Genomic DNA, 26481 nt, shown 5'->3' with positions numbered 1-26481 from the left:
GTTTTCAGCATATCAATAGATTGTTGGAGGGGAATGGTGCCAATGGACCCTGCTAGCAAAAAGAAATATAAAATGTGTTCTATTTTAAGAAAAAAATCAGGCCCGTAAAAGACAAGTCATCATACATTCTACATAGTTGCAATGGGATATACTTAGACTAAAAAAATTATTTGACATTTCTCCGAAATTCAAATTAAATTAGGCATCTAATGTTTTTATTTGCTAAACCTGTCAACCCAATCTATATTCATTCTAAGAAAGGACTATATTTTCCTGACCACAAAGAAGCATAAAATACACTATTCATGGTGTTAATAGAAATGGTTATATCAAATGCTTTCTACCAATCCAAATTTATTCTATGTTTATAATAGGGCAGTGACAATCCATGATAGAATTATGTTGCTTTCTATGAAGTTAAGAGAAGGTAATTTTTTAAATTTTAGTTAAAAACTACTTATACAGTGTACATATCTTACCTATGAACTTTCATTATTGCTAAAGTTGATGTGAGCTCAGTTAAATACCCACTATGACACGTACCTCACTTAACTTAGGCCAGAGCAGTCACTGCCACACTTGATAAGACACCAAGAAGCACTGGCCAAACGTTGCACATGGTTATGAGTTGGGCATACCAACTTTTTATAATTCAGGGCCTCTGAAATCAAGGACTTCTGAATGAGACACCAGTCTCTTTCACATATGACATTAAAATGTCAAAGCAATATTATTCCTTTAAAAAACGGGTAGGGGGTGAACTGGAAGATAATACATTTGTGACATTATGGGAATTTCTAGAGTCCTGGATTATTCAAAATGATTGGATGGCAATTTTCTTTATAATTTTACTGGGAATTATTTTTGAAATAATACTCATGAAAGCTTGTGCAGCCTTTTGGAAGAAGTCCACACTTCCTGAAAAGGGTAGTTCAGATGTCCGGGAGGTAAGAACAAATGGTTGATTTCCCCTTTCCCTAGTTTTCAAAATCAGACATAAGAATAATTTGTAAAATTTTTGAACTTTGATACTCAGATTACTCCTCTAACAATTTTTTCCGTTAAAATAGAGGGAAGACAGTTGCCCGAAAAGCAGGAAATTTGGTAAGTATTATACAATTTCACATTTTAATATAAAACTTGTTCATCCTGAGCTTTTCTCATTGATACTGTGACTTTTTTATTCCTACTCAGCTCCAGAGAATTGGTCAGTTATTAATCCGTCTTCAGGAGAAAGGTATGTGATATATCACATATGTATTTTGAAGCTAAATGAAATAGTTGGTTGTGTTCTATTCAAAATGCCTTTACTTCTGAATTTCAGAGAACGGTTTTCCTAGCTGTTCAACATCATGATTCAATCTAACATTTACTTTAAATGGTTGCTATGCTCCAAGCTGTGTTAAGGACTTTTTGTATATTATTGAAATTATCCTTGAAGGTAGGTAGTATTATTATTATTGTTTTTACAGATGAGGAAAATAAAGCTTGAAGAGGATAAGTGACTTTCTTTCCTACTCTAACACTCTCTCCAATACACCAGTTCTTACAGTTCAGCTGAAAAAATATTTATTTAGCACTTACTGTGGACCAAGCAAACACTGAGCTAGGTGCTGCATGAGTGACATGAAAGGAGTTTGTAAAATCAGAATTTATCAGAATTGTAAAGTTATCTCCGTACTAGGGATTAAATACTGACATAATCACGAATCTTGTTGCTATCAATATTTTAATTGTTTTAATTGAAATCCGTTCAACAATTATTAGATATCTACTATAAAGTGGACGCAAACACTGGGATTCAAGCCATAAGACAGTCTCTGTTCTCAAGAAGCTTATATTCTTGTGGAGAAGATGTATTCATACAGGAAAATTGCCTTGTGGTATGGTGACACAGTGACAGAAATATTAAAACATTTAGGAGATGCCTAAGCCAGCCTAGGGCGTTGGTAATGGCTTCACGAAGAATGTTATGCTGGAGCTGAATTTTAAAGGATTAATGAACATTAGCCCGAAAAGGACACAGGTTTAGGAGGGTAAGAAAGACATTCCAGGACATGAACAGAAACAGCAGCAATGTGCAAGAAATTACTATTATTTCAGAGTTACTTGGAATGTTGAGGTTGAGTCAGGAAGTAGTGGAAGACGAATGTGAAGAGGTAGGTAGGAGTCAGGTCATAAAGGGCTTTCTATACCATGTTAAGAAGCCCGGATTCAATTCTGTAGATAATAACCACTAGTGGTGGTTACACATAAGAGTGGCACAGTTTTATGTTTCAGCTAGATCACTAGTCACTGTGTGATTAGTCGCTGTGTGAATCAGAGGATTACTTGACGTTCCTCTAATTTCTTTTATTTGTCAGGTATAAAAGGACTTTATTCTTTTAATCTGGTTGCTATATTGTCGTATTGGGTACTAGCAACTCTAGTTCTCAGGTGAGTGTCTTGGGAAGCTGTAACAATATCTGGAGGTGTGAGTAGGTAGAACCCTTGTCAGGGCCGGTTGGGAACCAGGAATGCCAGCACAAGCTACAGCATGTCAGTAGTGCAATCAGAATAAGTCCAAATGGACAGACCAAGAGTCAGCATTTGAGATATTACAGGGGTTAGGTGTGCTTGGTGACCCAAGATTCACATGTAATTCAAAACCAGAGGATTAACAGGCAAGAGGAATTCACAAGAAGACATGGAGAAGAAAAAGGATTTTCAGCTTCAGAATCAAGAACACTTTAAAGATTTTCCATCCCTGTGTCCTATTATTCCCTTCCTGCCTGGACAGAAGTTAATCCTTGGGTGATATCTTTCTAGGGAACATTAAGGGAAATTCATTGAGAAGAAGAGGTTGGGGGTGGTGTTGAAGGAAAAGGATTAGAGAAAAGATATGGCTCCTATGGCAGCAGCATATTATGGTGAAAAAACACAAAGTTTGAATTTAAAAAAGGTCTAGCTTTATATCATAGTTCTGCCTCTTTGTTTGTTTTGTTTTGTTTTGTTTTTTGGCAGAGTTTTGCTCTTGTTGCCCAGGCTGGAGAATAATGGCACGACCTCGGCTCACTGCAACCTCCGCCTCCTGGGTTCAAGTGATTCTCCTGCCTCAGCCACCATAGTAGCTGGGATTACAGGCACCCACCATCACACCTGGCTAATTTTTTGTATTTCTAGTAGAGATGGGGTTTCATCATGTTGGCCAGGCTGGTCTTGAACCACTGACCTCGGGTGATCCACCTGCCTTGGCCTCTCAAACCACTGGGATTACAGGCATGATTACCGCACCCAGCCCTGTAGTTCTACCTCTTAATGATGGCATGGCCTTGGGCTAAGGACTTAAACTCACTATACCTCCATTTTATTTATTTTATTTTTAATTTTTGAACTAAGGATTAGAAGAATTACCTCTTAGGAATATCATGACGATTAGTTGAAATAATATGTGTAACATAGTGGCTCACGCCTGTAATCCCAGCACCTTGGGAGGCCAAGGTGGGTGGATAACTTGAGGTCAGGAGTTTGAAACCAGCCTGGCCAACATGGTGAAACCCCATCTCTACTAAAAATACAAAAATTAGCCAGGTGTGGTGGCATGCACCTGTAATCCCAATGACTCGGGAGGCTGAGAATGGCTTGAACCTGGGAGGCGGAGGTTGCAGTGAGACGAGATGGTGCCACTGCACTCCAACCTGGGAAACAAAGCAAGACTCCAGCTAGAAAGGAAAAAAAAAATATATATATATATATGTGTGTGTGTGTGTGTGTGTGTGTGTGTGTATACATGTGTATATATGTATGTATATATATGTGTGTATATATATACACACACACGTACACACATATATTTTATATATGTGAATTCTTTTTTTGGAAAAGAACTATGTTTGGAACAGCATATTTTATTTTTAACCATTGACACCTTCAAATAATTTTATTTCATTTAATTTTTTAAAATGTCTTCAAAAATAAACCAGGATACATGTGCAGAACGTGTAGGTTTGCTACATAGGGATACGTGTGCCATGGTGGTTTGCTGCACCTATTGACCTGTCCTCTAAGTTTCCTCCCCTCATCCCCCATCCCTGAAAAGGCCCTCGTGTATGTTGTTCCCCTCCCTGTGTCCATGTGTTCTCATTGTTCAGCTCCCACTTAGGAATGAGAACATGTGGTGTTTGGTTTTCTGTTCCTGTGTTAGTTTGCTGAGAATGATGCCTTCTAGCTTCATCCATGTCCCTGCAAAGGCCATGATCTCGTTCTTTTTATGGTTGCATAGTATTCCATGGTGTATATGTACCACATTTTCTTTATCCAGTCTATCATTGAGGAGCATTTGGGTTGGTTCTATGTGTTTGCTATTGGAAATAGTGGGACAGCATCTTAATAAATTATTTTGAAATAGAAAGGTATATTGGCCGAAACCTAAGCATCAGAATGGTTAAAATGTACTGCATTAGAGATGGAGTGGATTTTATCTTGCTTATGAAATAGGACAAAGGAGAAAGGGGTAGCGGGGGGGGCATAGGGGAGCAGACCAGAGGGAGTTGCAAGTGTAGTGGTATGAGGCTTAGGACTGAGTGGCATAAAGGATGAGACCACCACTCAGTATCTGAAATCTGGGGACTCGACCTGACCAGGTATAGTCTCAGTAAGCAAAGCAAACGGCTGACCTTATATCAGATTTTGGGGAATGGTTTGTTTTAGGGTTGGACTTATCCATAGACGCACGCTTGAGTGAGAGTCTGCCACTAGTCACCTGACTCTCAAAGCTTAAACTTGTTACTGACTGGTTGGTTTCAGAAGTGCATTTCCTGAAGGGAGTTATCGTTGACAGATAAAACAGTTTAGAAGCAGACTTGGTGTTTATTTGTTACTGTGACTACAGGGTTGCCATTGATTGATTGACAACTGATTCTGGTACTGGTTACCATGGCTCTAGTACTGTCACTCTTTTCCTAGGAGAAGGAGGAGTTATTTTTAAAATCTCAAAGGCCAATTAAGATTCCTTGGTGGGGAGAGGCCAAAGGACATCTCACAAATGGGGAGACGTACCCAATGTTTAAATGGGAGCCCTTTGCATGACTGTAGTCAACTCTCTCCTGCTTCTGCCTCCAAGTCTTTCACTAAAATCAGTCACATCTACGAGTGGTTTGTGTATGAGGGATTTTTTTCTCCTCACTGAAATTGAGGAAAGAGTTGGGTCAGTTTGTTGTTAGCAATCAGAAGCCTGGAGGTGGAGATGGTCATTCAGCAAATACTTACTGATTGCCTGCTCTGTGTCAGGCATTGCTGTAGGCCCTTGAGACTCATCAGCAAATAAAACAGTGTGTGGGTGTGAGAGAGGGTCAGACAATAAACGACAACATAATAAATAAATTACATGTCAGAAGGTGACATGAGAAATTAGAGAGAACTCTGCTGACGAGGCATAGTCTCAATGAGCAAAGCGAACTGCTGATCTTACATTGGATTATTGAATTTTGGGAAATGGTTTGCTGCAAGGTTTTTTTGTTTTTGTTTTTGTTTGTTTTTGTTTTTGTTTTTGGAGATGGAGTCTCATTCTGTTGCCCAGGCTGGAGTGCAATGGCACAATCTTGGCTCACTGCAACCTCCACCTACTGGGTTCAAGCAACTCTCCTGCCGCAGCCTCCCAAGTAGCTGGGTCTACAGGTGCATGCCACCACACCCGGCTACTTTTTGTATTTTTAGTAGAGTTGGGGTTTCACCATGTTGGCTAGGCTGGTTTCAAACTCTGATGTCAAGTGATCCACCTGCTTCGGCCTCCCAAAGACCTGGAATTGATTAGCAGGCGTGAGCCACCCTGCCCAGCCTGCTTTAGCATTTTCTTACGTTAGGATTAGATCATGCCCATTCCTAAACTAATCACTCAGAAATGGGATTACTATATTAGACTGAGCCTAATAATCTGAGGTAGAACAGATGTTGGAGAGTAGACATCATGATCATCCAACCCGAAATTTTGTCTTAGTTGAAGAACGGACTTTACTACCAAATATTATATACTAAAAGTAATGAGCAGATAACAAAGATGTGTATACAGTCTGTATTAGATTGCTGGGGCTGCCATAACAACGTATCACAAATTAGGTGGCATTAAAGAACAGAAATTTATTTTCTCAAGGTTCTGAAGGCTGAAAGGCTTTTTCCTGACGTGTTTCTCCTTGACTTGCAGATGGCCAGTTTCTTGCTGTGTCCTCACATGCTCTTTTCTTTCTTTTTTTTTTTACTTTAAGTTCTGGGATACATGTGCAGCACATGCAGGTTTGTTACATAGGTAGACATGTGCCATGGTGGTTTGCTGCACCTATCAACCTGTCATCTAGGTTTTAAGCCCAGCGTGCTTTAGATATTTGTCCTAATGCTGTCCCTCTCCTTGCCCCCCACCCCCTGACAAGCCCCTTTGCATGATGTTCCCCTCCTTGTGTCCACGTGTTCTCATTGTTCAACTCCCACTTAGGAGTGAGAACATGCAGTGTTTGGTTTTCTGTTCCTGTGTTAGTTTGCTGAGAATGATGGTTTCCAGCTTCATCCATGTCCCTGCAAAGGGCATGAACTCATTCTTTTTAATGGCTGCATAGTATTCCATGATATATATATGCCACATTTTCTTTATCCAGTCTATCATTGATGGGCATTTGCGTTGGTTCCATGTCTTTGCTATTGTTAATAGTGCTGCAATAAACACACATGTGCATCACATGCTTGTTTCTCTGTATGTGCATGTCCATGGTGTCTCTGTGTCCAAATTTCCTCTTCTTACAAGGGCACCAGTCATATTGGATTAGGGCCCCACACTAAATAAAGACATCAGTTAACTTAATCACATTTTGATGGCCTTATCTCCAAATACGGATTAAGGCCCACCCATATGACCTCATTTAACTTTAATAACCTATTTAAAGGCCATGTCTACAAATATGGTCACATTCTGAGATACTGGGGTTAGGACTTCAACATATGAATTTTAGAGAAACACAATTCAGCCTATAAAATAGCCTATATATTAGAGGTTAATAAGTGCTCTAAAAATTGAGAGAACTTGAAAACTAACATATTTTAAATATTTACCTAATATTTTTGTGTTATCTAGGAAAAAACAAAATCATTAGTATAGCCTAAAATACCCCAAATTCTAATTAACCGACTCCAGATTAATGAGATTTCATTGTGTCAACTGAAGAATGATGGTTTTGAAAAGAATGATGGTGTTCATAAAGGATTGCAGCCTGTAGGATAGCCATTCTGACAGACTGGGAAGCATAGCCTCCTGTCAGAAGCCAGACACAGGCCATTGGAGGGCAGGAAGAATAAGACAGGAAATCATGCTGAATGAGGTGGATAATACTTATAGTCAATAAGCTGTAGGAGGAATCATGAATATTTATGAAAGGAGAAATGTGTGCATGAGCAATTGAGCTTCATTCCTCTCCATGGAACTCATGTTCAGAAAATGGCAGCTTTAGCATGATATGAGCATGGAGTTTTTGGCCCTCTGACATCAAAAGGTGAAGCCAGGGACATGAAAACCCCCACTGCACATCCTCCCTAGACTGGGCAGAACCACTCTGTGGTTGGTGGTCTCTTATCAGGAAGGAATGCTAGCTGGTTGTTTCATTGAAAGCAGAAGTGAGGGGCAGCATCAGGTCATTGGTTGATATCAAGGATGGTGCAAGCCTTTCCAAAGGGCTGTTCTGTTTACCCTTAGGAAAGAAAGCCTAATGGTAGCGAGGGAAGGAGGTAGTATAATAAGGCCTGTCTGACCTCCCATCCCATCATGGTCAGGAATTCATTTTTCAAGATTTCTTTGGGGTCCACTTGGCCAAGAGGAGCTCCATTCAGTCATTTGTGAGACTTAGCATTTCATTTTTAATTCTCAGTTCTATAAGTAATCATTTAGCATAAATAATTTTTTGCGGTTGAGTAGATCATGATGGATTTCATATACTGCCTTCACTACTTTGATTGAGGGGTATTTAAAAGTAAAGTCACACTTACAGTAAAGTAAGAGGTAATCTGTGTTCCCCAAACAAATGGCTACTAGAATGATCTCACCTAGTTTATATGAATTTCAGTTTTTGATTTTAGGCTTGCTCATCCATCAAACAGTGACTCTCAATATTTATCATGTATCAGAATCAGCTGGAGAGCTTATTAAAACTCAGATTTTTTGACCCTACCGTCAGAACTTCAGATACCATAGTGCTGGGATGGGACCAAAGAATGTGCATTTCAAATAAGTTTCCAGGTGTATTATCAGGGTTCTCCAGAGAAACAGAACCAGTAGGTTATGTGTGTGTGTGTGTGTGTGTGTGTGTGTGTGTGTGTGTGTGTGTGTAGAGAGAGAGAGAGTAAGAGATATATTTTAAAGAACTGGCTCAAGCAATTATGGTGACTAGCAAGCCTAAAATGTGCAGTTTAAGTCAAAAGGCTGTCTGCTGACAGAATTTCCTCTTGCTGGAGTATGTCAGGGGGTTGAGGTATCGGTCTTTTGTTCTATCCAGGCCTTTAACTGATTGGATCATGCCCACCCACATTAGGAAGAACAATCTGCTTTTCTCACAGTTCACTGATATAAATGTTAATCTCATCCAAAACACCCTCAGAGAAACATGCAGAATAATGTTTGACCATATCTCTGGGCATCACTGCCCAGCCAAATTGACAAATAAAATTAACTATCACAGCAGATGATGCTGATGCTGTTGGTCTGAGCACTTCTTAGACTGAGACTAATCATTTGAGGTACATGGGTGTTGGCAAATTCACATCATCCATGATCGTTACTCCAGCCCAAAATTGTACTGAGACGTGCTTCCCTAAAATGTAGGCTTTTCTGTTGATCCCAAAGAACTGTTAACATAATCTGGATTTATTTATAGACAGTTAGTTTATACTATTGGTATTCTTCTGTTGTACATATTACATTTCCATAACAATTTTTTTTATTTTTTTAAGAATGTTTTCTTTTTGTGAAAACTTTCATATAGAGAACAGAAGAGATGTTCCTTGTAAAGGAATATAATGTTAATCCAGCAACTTTGACCCACTCCTGTCAAAAATAGACTTTTAGAGATGCTGAGGTATATTCTCTGAGATATATAATTGATTTACTTCACTTTTTCAGTCAATTAGTTTATTAAGTGAGAAGAACTAGATAATGAATTGTTTTGTATTATGGATAATGGTTTTCCAATTTATCGCTATACTGATCTGTTTTCATACACTATGCTGCATTTTCTTGAATCTGGAAGGTAATTCTTATATGAAATATATCCTAGTATTCATTTGTACACTGTTTTCTTATATTTCAGAGTTGGTACCTTTTCAGAGGAAATAATTACTTCATCACTTACATCTGAAGAAAAGGAATGTAACTTTGAAGATAGAATGTTATTCTCACATGAAATAATACGGTCAGGTACTAGTGAAAGTGAAGATCAAGTAAGTCACTCTAGTGGAAGTCATGTGCCATCTTCAAATGGAATCAGCTCATCTTTGCCATTGTTTTATTCAGAAGTAGAGGAAATGTATCTAAGCCATACAGAGCATCCGGACAGTGAATGTGAAACAATACAATTTTCCTCCAAGAAATTGTTTTCAATGATGAAAACCAACAAAAACAAAAATTCAGAATTTTCTACTGATCTTAGCTTTTCAGCCTCTAGATTAGCTGTAGAAATTGAAGATCTAGATGTGGCACCTTGCCCTCTTGCCCACTTATTTCTTTCTAGAGATCAAGTTAGACTTCTGGAAGAAAATGTGAGAAATCAAATTCCTTCAAAACCCAAAACTAAGTTAGGGATTAGAACTACTTATCAGTGCTCAAGATCTCAAGAGCCCTTGAATCAGACTCAACCTTCTGTTGGAATGGTTATTTCTGTCCAAGCACAGGATTCTTTTCCAGGACAAAATGCCTTTCAGAATCAATGTCTTTATGAAGCCCAATTTACTAGTCAAACCCAATATATAAATCATAACCAAGAATCAATTAACAGCCAGCCTGATAGCAAGGCCAGCAACTTTGCCCAACCTGAAGATGTGATGAGGAAGCCATTTTCTAGCAGCACACAAGACTCCTTCCAGTCCCAAGATTTGGATAGGAACCAACATTTTGTTAAAATTCCATCAATTGTTGAGGCACAATATTCAGTAAAGGGCCTGGAGTCTGATGAGCACTTAGGTGAGGATCAGCATTCTGTTTGGTTTATAAATTCAAACAAGATTAAATATTCAATTAAGGGGCAAGACACTATTTTTAAGAATGCTGAATTTCTAGTTTTAACTCTGAATCCAAATTTAGTTACCGAAGATATGCCACAACTAAGGAGTGTAAAACCACAAGGCCAGCAACAAATTGTTTCACCAGAATTAAACCAGGATTCTGTACATAGCTCAGTGCCTCTTTTGTCTACCATTAAAGGGCAGAAAAATAGAAGAAAAACACCAGACAGTAAAAGCAAACTCAGTCTTAACATTCCATCTCTAAAAGCCAAAAAAACACCAACTTCACAAGTATTTCAAATCACAGTATGTCACACGTTAAAAAATAGGAATGAGTTAGGATGCAAGAATAACACTGAGAAGAAAGAATTACATGAAAGGAAAGACATATCAGATATAGCTTTGCATCTTATTTCTATTTCCAAGCTTATTCTGCCTTATGTTAAAAATTATTCCAGAAAACAACTACTGAAAGTCATGCTGAGTTTAATAAACTGTGGACATTTTCTGCAGAAGCAAAATGAGTCACCAGATACAGAGAAAATCAGTTATGCAGGTCCTCTTGAGGAGACAGGAATCTCAGATATTACTAAAAAGGAAGAGGAGTATGACAAAGAAAACAAAGGACTAAAAAATATTTCACCAAAAATGTTACCTCAGCTAGAACAATCCTTCATGGTCAACACTGTTCAACTAAAAGCACCTTGTTTACTAGTAGAAACAAATGGGAAGAGTAAAGAATCTCTTAAAGACTCAATTACTCAAGCAAAGGGAATTGGTATTACAGAATTTCATGCTCCAAATAGTAAAAAACCATTTGATCTGCATATTCCAAAGCACAAGATATCTTTAGAAGAAGCCATATCAAAACCTATGCAGAAACTTGTTTTCTCTCCCGAAATGGAATCAAACAATAGAATGAAAATACAGGAGGACCTACAAAGTTCAGAGAATTCCTGTCTTCAACTTTCAAATGGAGAGGAGTTACCAACCAGTACACCAAAAATGCAAAGGTGCTTTCCAAGGGAAAATACACAGAAACAAAAAGATTTTTTGGAACTTATTCTGGAGTTGTCAAATGCCCATTTGGTCATTTCCCTAGGAAGCAAAATGCATAAAAGCAGTGAAGAATTAGAAGCCAGAAAAATTCAAGTGAGTGCAAAAAGTGTAAATCTGAAGGAAAATACACCATTGATACTTAATGTTACAGAAGACAGTGACCTACGTGAAAGTGAGGAACTAGAATGCAACACTGGAAGTAACATAACAAATATGCACCAAGATAAAGAAACGTCTGATGCATTTCACAATGCCACTTACACTAACATTTCTCAACTACCTGATACAGAAACACATAGCAGATTAAAAGCCAAGGCTGATACATTAAGAATAATAAGGCTCAGTCATTCAGCATCAAAGAAAGAGAAATTACCAGGTAAGAAGGAAACACAGAATGCAGAATACATTGATAACAGCTCTACATTTAAAAAGCCACAAAAATGTGATAGAAAGGAACAGGAGAAAGAAGCAAATTCAGAGCTGACACAAGGCTTCAGGTTCAGCGTACATCTAAACCAAAAGCCCGAATACATCAAATTTGAAATGGAACGGATCAGTTCAGGAAGTAGTAAAGCCCCAAATAAAGAGCAAGAGATCCAACTACAAAATCTTTCTACACAAACTATTTTGGAGACTAGTCCATGCCTGATGATGGATCCATTTCAAGTTCAGAAGGTGAAGCAAAGCACAGATAGACTTACAGACAGAGAGGGTGCCAGAGATCCAAAGAATCCACTTACAATACCAGAGAACTTGCCAGTTGGTGAACTTTTAATTGAAACAACAGAGTATAGTGTCCCATTTGGTGGAAACCTCCAAAAGACAATGGATAGTCATATTGTAGAAGAAAAGGAAGATGTAAAAAGATATTTACCTGCAGTTGCCCTGGGGTCTTTCAATAACCACTTGCTTACTTTACCATATTTTAAAAGGCAGGAAATTAAAAAAAAATTATCAGAAACAAAAAGTGCACTCAGTGTCAAATGTGTAATTATGAAAGTAAAGAAACCAGCAATCTCACTGATGCCTTGTATCAATATATGTGGTACTCCAAACCACAAGAAAAAAATGGGAGGCAATTTTGAAATTATAATTAAACAGATACTGCAAGATAAAATTGTGGCAGGTATGCTTCTGAATGTTATTTACCCTCATATGTCTATTTTGCCTAATACTAGAATGCATAGCAGATTAAATGCAGAGAATCACAGTCATATTAAGCTAGTCCAAGAGGAATCCCAAATTGAAAGGGAAGAAAAGTATCCATATTTCATTAATAAGGGAAATGAATCCCAAATCATACTAGATGCTAAATTGCAAGATGAAGTAAAAGGTGTTAAAGAAACTCTACCAAAAGCAGTCCTGCATGATAGCTGGAACGTTGGACTTGATGCACATCTAGCTAAGGAGACTAAAACAGAGAAAGAAATGCATCAACCAATACCATTCACAGAAACTATTATGAAGTCTGTTGTGTCTCCCATAATGGAACCATCTCATGTTGAGAATGTGAAGAGTACTCAAACAACACAAACAGGCTGCAAATGCACTGCACATTCAGAGATGCCTTCTCCAATATCAGGAAAATTGCTGATTGGAGACCCTTTAAACCAAACAAGAGAAAGTGATGTTCCAAGTAATGGAAGTGATACAAGAGAAATGGGTTACTGTTTTGCAGAAAAAAAGACAGAAATACCAAAAGATTTACCAGCAACTTCGCTAGAGTCTTTCAATTACTGCATGCCTGTTTTATCTTGTTCTAAAGTGATGAAAAAGAGAGTAACATTTTCTCTCACAACAAGTACGGTGAAGCCCAAATGTGTAAATACAAAGGCTGTGAAGCCATCAATCTCAGAGACAGTCAGTGTCACAAGCCACAGAAAGAAATCAGAATTAGACTTTAAGACCAAATTTAAAAAGTTAAATCAAACTAAAGGATTTGTACCTGAATGTGTAAATATCCTTTGCTCTCCAATGCATGGCAGATTGCAGACAGAGTTCTGTCTCCCTGCGTCTCAATTAAAGCAAGGAGAAACAGCAGATAAGACATACATTGATGTCTTTGCTAAGAGTAGTATATCCCATGACAGAGAGGAAAAATTGCAAGATAGAGAGGAAGAGGAACAGAAAGTTTTATTAGAAGCAGCGCCACAGCTGAGCCAGCAGCTGGGGTCTGATGCAGGTCAAATGAAGGAAATCCATCTTGAATCAGACCCAGTGCTGAACTGTTTAACAATGGAGCTACCTATTAATGGACAACGTTTGCAGCACCAAACAGGTTTTAAACAAACTACTTTAGAGACTAGTCTCCAAATGGGTCCTTTAGAAGCTGAAGAACTACCAAAAGTCAACAAAACAGAAAATGACATAAAAGTCCCTGTGGGTCATAAGATTCCACCTCCCAAAGCTTTACAGACTCCGGAGAATAGCCATGGCTTCATACTCAATGCATATCAGAAGGATAATGAGTTTGTCAAATCAGATGAGGAACTGAAGAAACCAGGAAATACAAATATTCAGGTACAACCACAAAAGCATTTTACACAAACTATTTTGGAGTCTACTTCATGCCCTACATTGGATCAATTTCAATTTGAAAAGGTAGAGAGTTATGTTAGGCTTTCACCTCTAAAGTCAGGGGAAGCAAAAGTTGATGAAATCATATTTTATGCAAGAGAAGGTGGTATCTCATCTGATTCTAGCCATCAAAAGGAACAAGCTGCTGGTAGTAAAAAGAAAGAGACAGTGATTTTTGATTCCTGCATGCCTGCTTTATCTACACCTAAAAGGAAGAGAAACTTAAAACAATTTTCAGACATGAAAACTTTAGTGAATCCCAAATGTGGAATTATAAAGGCAAAGAAGCCATCAATTTCATACATGCTCAATATCAAGGCTGGTGCTGGTCCAAACCGTAGAAAAGAACTGAGCTGTAACTTGACAACCAAAATGAAAGAAGTGCATCAAGGCAAAAAGGGAGCAGATGAAACATATGCTTTCCCGACTATGACACCTGACATTAACAAGTATGGCAAGGTAGAAACAGAGAAAGACACGCTAAGAGGAAAAAGAGTCAGTTCTACTCAAGTAAAGCAAGATACATCTCCACATGAAGATAGTATTACTTCACATAACATTAAAGAAACCCGTCTTCAAGATGAAGAGCAAGAAGAAAGGGAACCAGAGGCATTGTTAAAAGTAATTCCACAGCACCTGCAACATTTCATATTCCATTCAGGTCAGAGGAAGGATCTTGACTTTCACAAATTAGAAGACCAAGGAAGAAGGAAAATTCTGTTTGTTACCAAACAAGATGTCCCACAACAACTTCAGCCTGCAGAGCCAATACAAGGCGAGGAGACAAAGAAACGCCTCTGGATTCAAAATGGCACAGTATGTACATTAAATTCAAAACTTCTTCCTCTAAAATCAGAGGACCCACTAAACAGTGAAGTTTTAATTGGTGCAATAAAACGTGGTGTACCAACTGATAGGAAAGGTGTGGGGGAACAGCACAATTCAGGTAAAGGGGAAAAGGCAGAGTTTAATGAAGATCTACAAGCAACCATCCTGGAGTTACAGAATTCACCACATGGTGGGGAGACACAGAAGGTCAATTTGACTGATATGGAAAGCGAATCTAGCAATGCAATGAACATGAATGTACAACATGAAAAGGAAGATAAAAATACTCAAAAAATGTTACCAGAATCAGTTCCATGCTATAGTCAACACCTCAGTTTCAGTACACATCAAATGAAAGATCCTGACCCTTGCAAATCAGGATCTGAACCGAAGAGTCCTGAAGGCAGAAGTTCTTGGAATTTGTCTCATATAATGCAAAAAACAGAGCAAGAAACACACTTTAGAGAAACTGTTTTAGAGCCTATTTCTGGTTACATGATGAAACAGAGTCCTCATATGCAAGAAGAATTAAAATGTGTGGTAGGTCTAAAGACTTCATTTCCCAAAACAGGGAAATCAGAGATTGGTTCAATACCACATGATACCCCTTGGGATGAAAATCCTAGAAGGAAATGGGATAGTTCTATTTCTGAGAAAACTGCATGGAATCCAAAAAACTTACGAACAGTCTTAAAACCTTTAGATTTCTCCAGTCTCATGTCATCTGAATATGGAAGTTGGGGCTATACATTAGAGTTGATAAGCAAGAAAAGTATAACGAGTCCCAAACGTGTAACTTTGAAGACAAAGCAACTACCAATTTCACAGTTGTTGAATATCATAAGACATTCTACAGAAAACCACAGAAAGAAAAAACAGCACCGCTGTAGGTACAAGATGAAAGGGAGGCAATGGTACACAAGTATAGGAGAGGCATTACTCAGTGGCGCTGAATATGCTAAGAGTCCACCATCCAAATCAATGATTGATAAACTCTTATTCAATACAGCAGCAAGGGGCAGTCTGTCTAACAGAACACACCAACAAAATCTGGATGGTCATACTACAGAGGAAAAGGAAGAGGTACAAGAAAATGTAGCTGCAAGCTCCTTGGGTCCTTTAGATTTCTTTATGCCTGTTTTATCTGACTCTAAAAACCAGACAAACACAATACAGTTATCAGAAAGGAAAACTATATTGAATCCCAAATGTTTAACTAAGAAGGAAAAGAAATCACCAATTTCACAGATACATAAAATCAATAGACACTTTACTACAAAACATAGGAAGAAACTTGAATCCAATTTAAAAACCAAACTGAAAGCAATGTGGCGAGGTGAAAATGTGACTGATACATTTCCAAATACCATTTCCTTCACTCCAGATACCTCTGACATTAAAAGCCAAAGCGGATTCCAAACAGAGATAGACAGGAGAATATCAGGGTTAAGTCATACACAACCAACACAAATAGAGTCACTAGCTGAAGGGATAGCAAGGTGTTCTGACAAGAGAAGGACTTGCAACTTGGTAAAGGGAACAAAACTACATGATAGAGAAAGTGGGGAAAAGAAGCAAGAACATCTCACAGAAATGGATCCATTCTACGCAGAAAACTTCATGGCAAATACACATCTTAGAAAGGATCCTCATCTTGGTAAATCAGAAGATGTGCTTTTGGGAGAACCTTTTATCTCAAAAAGTCAGTTTTACAAAGGGAATTCAGAAAAGAATGTAAAAATAGAAAAAAACAAAAATGGAACAGAAAGTCTCAAAGTTGGGCTCCCAAGGATGGAGAAATCAGATAATTGTGCAGAACTCAGTGAGGCAACAGATGATGTCATATCAAGTAAATATGATAAAGAGAACATTGGCCATTCTGTTTTCAAAGAAAAAGCTTTCTGTAATTTGGCAGCAATTGTCCCAGATTCTGTTGGCAGGCATTCGCCTGCTTCAGAAGAAATTAAAAGACAGAATGGCAGCCTTAAAATAGCTGACAGGTCAAGTTCCCAAGGTAGACCTTTGCAGGCAAAGCAATCAGCAGTTTCACAATCACTTAATACTGCAGGGTATGCTATTGTAAACGTTAATAAGGAACAGAAACAGAACTTTAAAGCCCAGAAGACAGAAGTAGAGAGAAATAAAGTTGCATTAAATGCAGAGCTAAAATCTATATGTGTTTCTATACCTCATCTACTATGCATAAATATGGAGCAATCACCTAGTACCTGGGATATATATGAACAATCTTCTGAAACAAGAAATTCCCTAAACAAAGCAAAAGTGAGGGAGAAGGAAGGGTATGGACAACAGGTTTTGTTTCAAACAGCTCCACAGGATATCCAGCCGTCTGAGTTTGGAGCAAATCAAATGAGAGAGCCTGGTCCTTTCAAAACAGAAGCACCTTTAATGAATACAGTGTGTTCTAGGAACATCACTCCCCAGAAAACAGAAGCTGATTTAATAGATGAAGAAGCAAAGATAAATGTTGCAGAAGAGTTTAATCCAGAATCTGTTTTTTTCTCTAAGATACATCTACTTCAAATTGAAAACAAGAAAGAATCTGAAACTGCAGACTGGAAAACAAGGGCAGATCCCAAGACACTTGCCCTGCAAAAGAAACAGCAAGAGCTGTGTGTCTCAGGAACTATCTGGAGTTATCCTAATCCCTACACATCTATTTTTCCTAAAATCATAAGACATAAAGATAAGGCAAAGACAGCTGATGTGGAAAGTACTATGCATACCAAACAGATAAAATTGAAGGCGAAGAGAATACCAGTTTCCCAGCTGCTTGAATATGGTACCGCAATCAATAAAAAAGAACTGAGAAGTAACATCCAGCAGCAGAAGTCATTTCAGCTGAGTAAAAATGCAGTACATCGAGTTCTAAAGGCTGTTTATGACTCTGGATACTATGTGTCTAGCATTAAAAAGCTTACAAAAGTAAAAATGGAGAAAGACGAGTCAAAAGACAGGGCATGCATTCTTCCACAGCTAAAGCTGGAGAAACCGCTACAAGAAATGCAAAGGTCATTGTCAGAATGTACTGATACATCCAACATTCTTAGAAAACAGGAACAAGATATTAGAGAAAACGAACAAAAACACCAAAGCATTTCAGAAGACATATCCCAATACTATATTGGACCGTTAAGGATTAGTTCACAACAAATCAATTACAGTAGTTTTGATGCCCCACGAGTTAGAACAGATGAAGAACTCGAATTCTTCATTGCACAAAGAACAAAGGAAAAAGATGTGGGCATTGCCAAACATTCAGTTTCAATTCCATGGGAGAGAGAAGAATCAAAGAGACTAGATGTTCCACTAAACTCAAAAGGACAGAATGTATTTTTTACAGAGTTGGATACTTCTCAACAGAAGACTTGCCAGGAGCAAGAATTGCTGAAACAAGAAGATATTTCTATGACAAACCTGGGGTCTATGGCCTGCCCCATTAGGGAACCTCTTCATTTGGAAAACACGGGAAAGGTAGCTGAGGAAGAAGATGTGTACATTAACAGAAAAAATAGTTCACATGTACTGGGAAGAGAAGGATTAAAGGAAACTGCTATCTTTGTAGGTTCTAAAGGACAGAAATTTCTTTATACGAATTCAGAGGTCCAGAACAAAGTGCCTGCAGTGCAGAAAGAACAGGTGAATCCAGATCATGTTCCTGAAAGTATTCTGGATTCTGAATCTTTCCTCAATAAAGACCCTCTTCGCTTAAAACAGACAGTGAATACAACAAGAAAAGAAAACGTTACCATCTCTGAAAGTTTCAATGAAAATCTCTGCAGAAAAGAGCAATCAAAGTTGGATATTACATTAAAATCAAATAGACAGAAAATGGACTTTTCAAAAAAATTGAGGATGAAGCATCTAAGTAATTGTTATCAGAATAAACAGAAAGTTCTGGAATCCATTTTCCCTTGCATATTGCATCACCTTCATATTGAAAATCCCAAGAAAGAAGACTCAGCAGAAGAAATCATGAGTTCAAAAGTTTTAAGCCCAATGGTAGAGAAAGCATCACACAAAGTAGGTATTCTAGTGGATCAACCTCCATGTTCAGAAGGAATAAATCTGCATATTAAAAGAAGAAAAGAATATCTACAAGAAAGTACACATGAAGCTTTTCCAGCATCTGTTTCTCACTCTCTAATGGACATACTTCAGATTAAGTCACCAAAGGTAAAGAAAGCATTAAAGGCAGTTGATAGTTTAGGGTACCACACTTCAAATACAAAAGGAATTGGCTTGCTTTTTCCAAGACAGGCAGAGCAGGAAGAAAAATGTACATACGAGGCTCTTCCAAAGCCTGCATCTCACTCCAAAACAGATCTATTTCAATTCAATGCATCTATGCAACAAGAGAAATTAGATGCTATAGATATTCCACATTATGACTATTTAATTTCACAGACTAGAGGAGCAGTAAAACAAATGGATGTCATAGTTGGATATACTCAAAACAGTAAAGAAAGACAAGCCTTACTCAAAACAGGCCAAAAATGGCAGTACCTACCAATTTCCTATGAGAACTTTCGGGAGCATATATCTTACCCTCAAAAGTATCCTTGTCTCCTGCAACATTTAATGCCTCAGGAAAAGGAAACATTATCAGAAGGAGGTAATTTTTCAAGCCGGACACCAGGACTAGACTTGTTTTCTGAAGATCAACTAAGCACTATAACTAAGAATGGACTAGAATGGATTATGCCCTTGAGTACTCCAAGGCAGATGAAAAAACAAGATAAAATGCTGCTTTTAGGATCATACCATAAAACTATAAAATATCCAAGTCTCTTATTTCCAAAAGGAAAGAAATCATCAGATGGGGTACAGGTCTTTGATTTAATATCAAATAATAGCTCACCCAAGTTAAGACTTGGGAAGAAGATAGAAACACATAAGGCAAATGAAAAGGTACAAAAAGAAGTGTGTCTACCTGTAACATTACATTCTCTTTCTGCATCCATGCCTGTTTTGCAAGAAAGTAAAGGACAGAAGGATAGCGTAAAACAAGTTATTAGGAAAGGCGTGATATGCCACAAAAGAAGAACTTCAAAATTGAAGAAATCAGTATTTTCACATATACTCAATACCAGTGACTGTGGTGCCCCAAGTAACAGACTAGAAATGCAGTGGAACGTGACAGAGAAAATGGTCAATGTGAAACATAGAATGAGTGAACTAGATTTGGTTGCAGCAAAAATATGTGAGTCTATTCTTTCTTTACCTCACTTCAAATTGAATAAAGACACAATTGATGGGGTGATTTCAAGTAATGTTAAAAGGACAAAACAACGTATATCACAGGGAGAGAAGAAGGATAGAGTGAAAGGAATGGATGTGAAAAGAATAAAAAGCCCTAACATCATTTTGAAGCCAAGGAAGTCATCACTGCCACACATAGTTAGTATAAAGGAATTCCCTTTGCTGTTGGACATTATAAAACAAGAGGGCAAGATGCAAGAAGGTAAAGGGAAATCAAGTATGAAACTGACAAACTTGTGTACTTCTTTACCGTCTCTATCACATAGTAATTCAAATTCAAGAACAAAAGCAGGTAAAGGTAAGTCAGGAATTCTAAAGGGCTGCCTTCCACCACTAAAGCTCCAGGCATCATCAAATGTCAGACTAGTATCATTTACAGAGTCAGTTAATAGAGAACGTTTAAGTAATGTAATAGAATCAAAATGTTTTCCACAGAAAAAGAAGGCAGATAGAGAAAATATAGTAGATGTGAAAGACATAATGGGCCTCATATGTATCACTCTGAAAGGAAAGAAATCACCTTTTAAACATTTACTGCATGGAAAGGAACCACAATGGAGCAATAAAAAACTAGAGAAAATTATGCAGGAAGATGAAAGTAATCTAAATGTAGTTCAGAATAAACTCTCTGCTTCTATTCTTTCTCCACCTCACTTGGAATGGAATCCCAGAATAAAAGACGTACACATGAGAGGAGTAACAAGATTCTGTCCTTCATTATCAACACACCAGGAATTATCAGATACAATGGAAAAATGTGAGCAGCCAATTGATGATAGTTTAAGCAGTATCAAAAAAGCAAAACATATGCCGCAGAAGGAACATATGCCGCAGGAGGAAAAGGTCCAGAAAGTTAAAAGTGGGCCAGATGTCATGTTGTCTAAGAGTCCTTCTAGATTCTCCCCACTTCACCCTAACATGAGTGCTGGGTTCCAGGAGGAAAGCATACCAATATTAACAAGATCCTCTTTTCCCCTAGTAAAACTCCAGGTATCACCAGATACTGAGGGAGGCACATATATAAGGCCAATTGCTAGTGGCATTTTAATCTTTCTACAGAAAGGAAAATATGTGTCGCAGAACAAGGAAGAGGATGATGTGCAAATAGTAAACATCATAATATTCCCCAAACATCAGGAAGAGAAGACGCAGGCATGTGAAGCTGAACCAGGTGCGGTTCTGACCAAATCCACTTCATTGCCATCCCTGTCTCAACTGGAATTGGATAAAGAAACACATTCAGATAATGAAATGCTAAGGCTTAAAAGACCTATTTTGCATAGAGAGTCCATTGTTGGTGATATCTCAAAAGATGTTAAAAATGAAAAGCAACATGTCCCTCAAAAAGAAGAGAGGAACCAAGAAAAAATAATCGATATGAGAGGCACAGATGTAACTTTGAAGTCAAAAAAGTCACCTCGTTCCTGTATGCTCCACAGAACAGAACTGCACGTGAACTTTGGAGGGCAAGGACGAAAGGAACATGAAGGTCAAGATAAACTACCAGGTATGATTCAAAGAAAAAACTGCATGCTCTTTTCCAAACCATTGCCATCTAACCTTAAACTGGGGAGAGCTACGCATGCAGATGAAGAAAGGCTTGGAGATAAGACATCCTTTTTGCTTCCACTAATGCCATCAGCATTACCAGATACAGAGAAAACAGCAGATGCAGAGGCAAGGAATGGTGATGTAAGAAAAGGAAAACCACATAGGTCACAGAAAGCAAACAGGCTTGAAGTGAAAAGGATAGATATGACGGTCAGGATACACTGCCAAGAGCCAAGGATTTCACCAATGTCACATATCCTTAATGCAAAGGAATTAGTGTTGAATATTAACAAACCGGAGAAAAAAGTACACAAAGATAAAGACGAAGCATGTGTGGTTCTGTCAAGGACTTTTCTTTCTGTATCATCAGCACCTCCTCTTTATCTGGATTCAGGGAACAAAATAGACAAAGACACACCAGGAATTACAGGATCATCTTGTCCACAGCAAAATCTCCACGTACCCTCAAATATCCAGAAAATAGCAAATGGAGACTCAGTTGAAGGTGATGATAAAAACATTGTTAAGCAAGCAGAACAGTATGTGCCCCGCCCAGAGGCAGAGCAACAGTGGATGGCAAACTTCATGATCAGCATCCAGCAAAGGAACGAACCTTCACGAGTCAGGTCAAAAGGAGATTTGAATCGGTTAGTTTTAAATTCAGAGGATGAGGACATTTATTTCACAGGGTTTGGTACCATAAGAAGTGGGAAAAGGCTACAATGGCTCTTTACAGGGAAAAACACTCAGCAAGAAACTGAAATAATGGATAACTTAAACCATAAAATCAGTCCTAAGGCTTCAGTTTCACCGCTAAGGAAAATATCTGAGGAACTGTATGTCACATTTGGCACCCCTACAAGTTCAAAAGGATTTTCTGTTTCAGAGAGATATGCTCACCAGCAAAAAACTTCATCAAAAGTATCTCCAGAACTTGCAGGTTCATGTAAGTTTGATAAGCCAGGGAAAGAAGTACAAAGTAATGAAAAAATCAGCAAAATGTTTTCTCCCAAAGTGTTAGCACCACAGACAAAGGGATCACTCAAAAAAATAAGTATCGTCATCAGTTGGAATGCCCCCCAAAATATAGAAGAACAAGATATTGTCATGAAAAAGCAAGTGATGCGACGGTGTGAACATGGACGCAAGACCAGGCCAAACACTATCCTTTCTCTTAAGTTTCCACTTCAAAGTGGAAAGCAGAAGACACTATCAGAAACAGATGTGGACAAGAAAACAACAGCACACCCCAGCCTACAGATGCTACCAGGAATGCACATGAATATGACACAGATTGACCGTTCAAAAGGGGGAAAGGAGCAGACATTGCTCATTTCAAAACAAGAGGAAGGTGTTCTGGAATTGCTTCCAAAGTCCCTATTCCCTCCCTGGACTTTTCCATTTCAATCAGGAGATCTGGAGGAAAAAGATCAAACAGATGCAAACACCAATATAAATCTAGAGCATAAAAGAATAGAAATGGACAATGATACTACTGTGAATCAGAAAGAAGGGAAATTAAAAATAGGTGCAAACAGAGCCTTACATCTGGAAGAAGAGAAAACAGAGATGCACAAGGCCAGGACTGCCAATCTGGAGAAGAAGAGAGGAAGAATGGACACAAGCAGTAGTGCACACCTGCATCTTCCATCTCTAAAGGCAGAGGAATCTCAAATGAAGACTCAGGTCATCACTCAAAGGGAGAATAGCCACCTAACCATGCAAAAGCAGAAAAAAGAACTAGAAGCATCTAATGCAAAACAAAGCATTCAACTACAAAAGTTATTTCAAAGAAATGTTTTGGATTCATTTTATTCATATGTTCCTCTTTCTCCCAAATGTAAAGACCAGAATGGCAGATTAACAATAAGAGATCTGAAAAGAGAATTGAGCACCAAATATTTAACTATGAAAATCCAGAATCACCCAATTCCACAGATGCTTAATATCACAGGGCGTGGTACACCAAGCAACAGAAAGAAATTAGAGTATGATGTTAAGCTAAAGAACATGGTTTCGTGGAGTAAGGATGTCTCAGGAATATTTATCAGAAGTCTTTCTATTTCCATGATGCGTTCACCTCACGCTGACTCTAAGACAAACCGAGAAAGAGAAAAGAGAATCTGTCTTTCTAAATTCCAGGAAAAATCACCAAACACCAAATTCCAGGAAATGTTTAAGAGAGACACTTTAACAATTGTAAAAGGGGATCAGAATTTTACAAACATAGTTCCACAAGATCCCCAGCCCTTTGCAGTGGACAAACAACAAATGCAGAAACTTTCTGATGTCAAATCAGAAGCAAACCTCAGAAGTGAAATGAATAAAAAATACTTAAAGGCACAAACAAAAGAACAGATTGTTCCAGGGCATGATGTCTCAAGGATCATTAAAAAACCAGACTTACATATCATCAAGCAGGAAGAAAAGATTCCAAAACGCATTCTGACACCCACAGAGTGTCCATCTATGCTTGAAGATCCAAAGTTACCCAAGCAAAGGGATCAGAGTGAACCAGTATGGGATATGAGCACACAGAAGGTTCAGCAACAAAAAGCTTTCCCAGGAACTGTGCCCATACCACCTCAAGTTAAAAGTAATGAAGTCAAAATAGTTGCAGACAGTACAAATGCAGAACATTTACTTCCCATTTGTGAAGCAACCAAAGATATCTCTCAATCCCAGGTTAAAAATATGATCCAAGACAAAGTTTCTTCCGATAAACTGGGTAACATACAAGCCTATAAGCCTGACAACTTGAAGTCACCACCTTTTCCAGAGGGTCCAGATACAATATCAACAGCAATATATCCCAAACTGCAGCACAAACCCCTTTTAGAACAGTTTACTCCCAAAGAAAGAAATAAGCTTACTAAACATTTAGAGTCAAAAGCACTTGAAATACAACTGAACCTGATACCAGAGATGGCAAGAAAATCTTTACAAATGTTCAACTTTTATCTAAAAGGGACTATTTTAAAAGATAACAGTTGGAGGTTCTATTCGAGACATGAGCTAGAGACAATGAGCTTTATGTCTCTAGAAGGCACTGATACCATAGAACCTAACTCAAAACATAAATACCAAAATGATTCACCTCTTGTCAGCAATATGAAGACACTGACTGTTGAAATTTCAAGTGGTGGTGAGGAGACAATCACAAAACCACAGAGCATTAATAAGTTAGAAAACAGAACATCTTCAGTGACTTCTGCTAGTGAGATGCTATTGCCTCATACCCTCCAAAAGCACTCAGTAAAAGAAAAAGGCAAACTCCTCATGCACTTTTCTGTGAAAACATTGGAGATACAAATGAAAGCCTTTCCCAGAATTGTAAGAGAATCTTATGCAATGACCAGTGCTCGTGAGAGAAAGAAACCCTTATCTAACTGTATTCATCCTGGTTTCGCAGGACCAAAACGACAAAACAGAATTTTGTTACTTTTTGAGGAAAAGTCTCTCCATCAAATAGATCTTGATTTACAATACAAATACCTTCGTTTTCTCCTGGGGCTTCCTGTTGGAAGTACGTTCCCTAAGCCAAATGTACTTCCCAAACATAGTAAGTTAAACACAATTGCAATGTGTAAAAAAGTAGATGCTGGTGGAGAAAGTGGTAGTCTTTCCATTGATACAGAACTGTTAGAACAACATATTTCTTTCAAAAAGCAAAGTCCCCATGAAAACTCATCACTCATGGGAAAATTCCCAGAGGCAACCCTTGTGTGTGCTTCTGACCGTGATCTGCACAGCCCGAGGAAGAAACATCCTCAAGTTCTTTCAGAATCAGAATTCCATGTGACTCCAGAAAAAAACAAGCAACATCACGTATGGTTTCAAGAAAGGAATACATATGAATCTGTTGATTTAAGGACCCAGAGAAATGCTACTGGTTCAGCTGTTTCACATGAAACTCAAATTTCTGAAGATTTTATTGATATTCAGACAGATATTGAGAGTCCAGCTGACTTGGACAAATGTTCATGTCTTGAAGTAAGTGAGAGTGAGGAATGTATGTTTCTGGAAGCCAACACTTATTTAAGTCAGGAATCAGAAAACATTCTATTTGAATTACAGACAGGCATTCCTTTGGAAAATCTCTACAAAATCACAACTGATTTGAAATCATTTTACAGTGAAGATTCAGGTTCCCATTGTACTCGAGAGTGCAGAAAGGAAACCTTAATTATTACCTCACCTTCCTGTAAGTCCCACAAAAGCAGGAAATATGGATCATCTTTCAAAATGAAATCTCCTGACTGGTTGTGTCATAGTTCATTAAATACTGTGGAAAATCAGTCTAGGTCATCTAGTGTATCACTCAGGGAAGAGAAACTTCCATGGACTACCAAGAGCAGAACAAGTTACTCTTTAGCTTCCTTAACTGAATCAAATATTAAATTACATCTTGCAAAAAAACAAGGCACATCTCACATGCACCCAGAAAGCAAAGAAAGAAAGAAGGCCAGATCTGATTTATTTAGGAAGAACAACAGTCATTGGGACCACAATTACAGTTACACACACAGTAAAGAGAAACGTGACAGAAAGAAGAGAGTGTATGATTATGACTCAGAAAGACTGGATTGTTTCCAAAGCAAACATAAATCAACATCAAAACCTCATCACAATGATATCAACTTCTATTCTGAAAGAAAACAAAATCAGCCCTTTTTTTTTGCCTGTGTACCAGCAGACTCACTGGACGTTATACCCAAAACCATTCGCTGGACTATTCCCCCTGCAACCTTAAAGAAAAGAAACTTCAGAGTTCCCCTAGTGGCAAAGATTTCAAGTTCTTGGAATATATGGAGTTCCTCAAAAAAGTTGCTGGGGTCGCTCTCGGGGTCCCTTACCACAGTTTTTCGCAGATGACATTACCATAGCTAAACTCCTCTGAAATGGACAGCTGGTCGCTATTGTGATATTCTGTTAATAAAATCATATAATATCCAA

At 38.1% G+C, this 26481-nt stretch overlaps 1 protein-coding gene across 1 annotated transcript; it reads left to right on the top strand.

Annotated features, from left to right (window-relative positions):
- The first annotated feature begins 577 nt into the window (after nt 1–577).
- On the top strand, nt 578–26481 carry CCDC168 (coiled-coil domain containing 168). The gene is made up of 5 exons (XM_011933857.1): nt 578–947; nt 1071–1104; nt 1195–1237; nt 9318–16821; nt 17137–26481. The coding sequence occupies exons 1-5, from the start codon at nt 717–719 to the stop codon at nt 26398–26400; spliced, it is 17076 nt and encodes a 5691-aa protein (XP_011789247.1). The 5' UTR covers nt 578–716; the 3' UTR covers nt 26401–26481.

This window comes from Colobus angolensis, unplaced genomic scaffold (genome assembly GCF_000951035.1).
Source record: "Colobus angolensis palliatus isolate OR3802 unplaced genomic scaffold, Cang.pa_1.0 Scaffold13, whole genome shotgun sequence".
NCBI lineage: Eukaryota > Metazoa > Chordata > Mammalia > Primates > Cercopithecidae > Colobus > Colobus angolensis.
The sequence above is the reverse complement of the archived record's forward strand: the minus strand, read 5'-3'. Positions and strand labels throughout refer to the sequence as shown.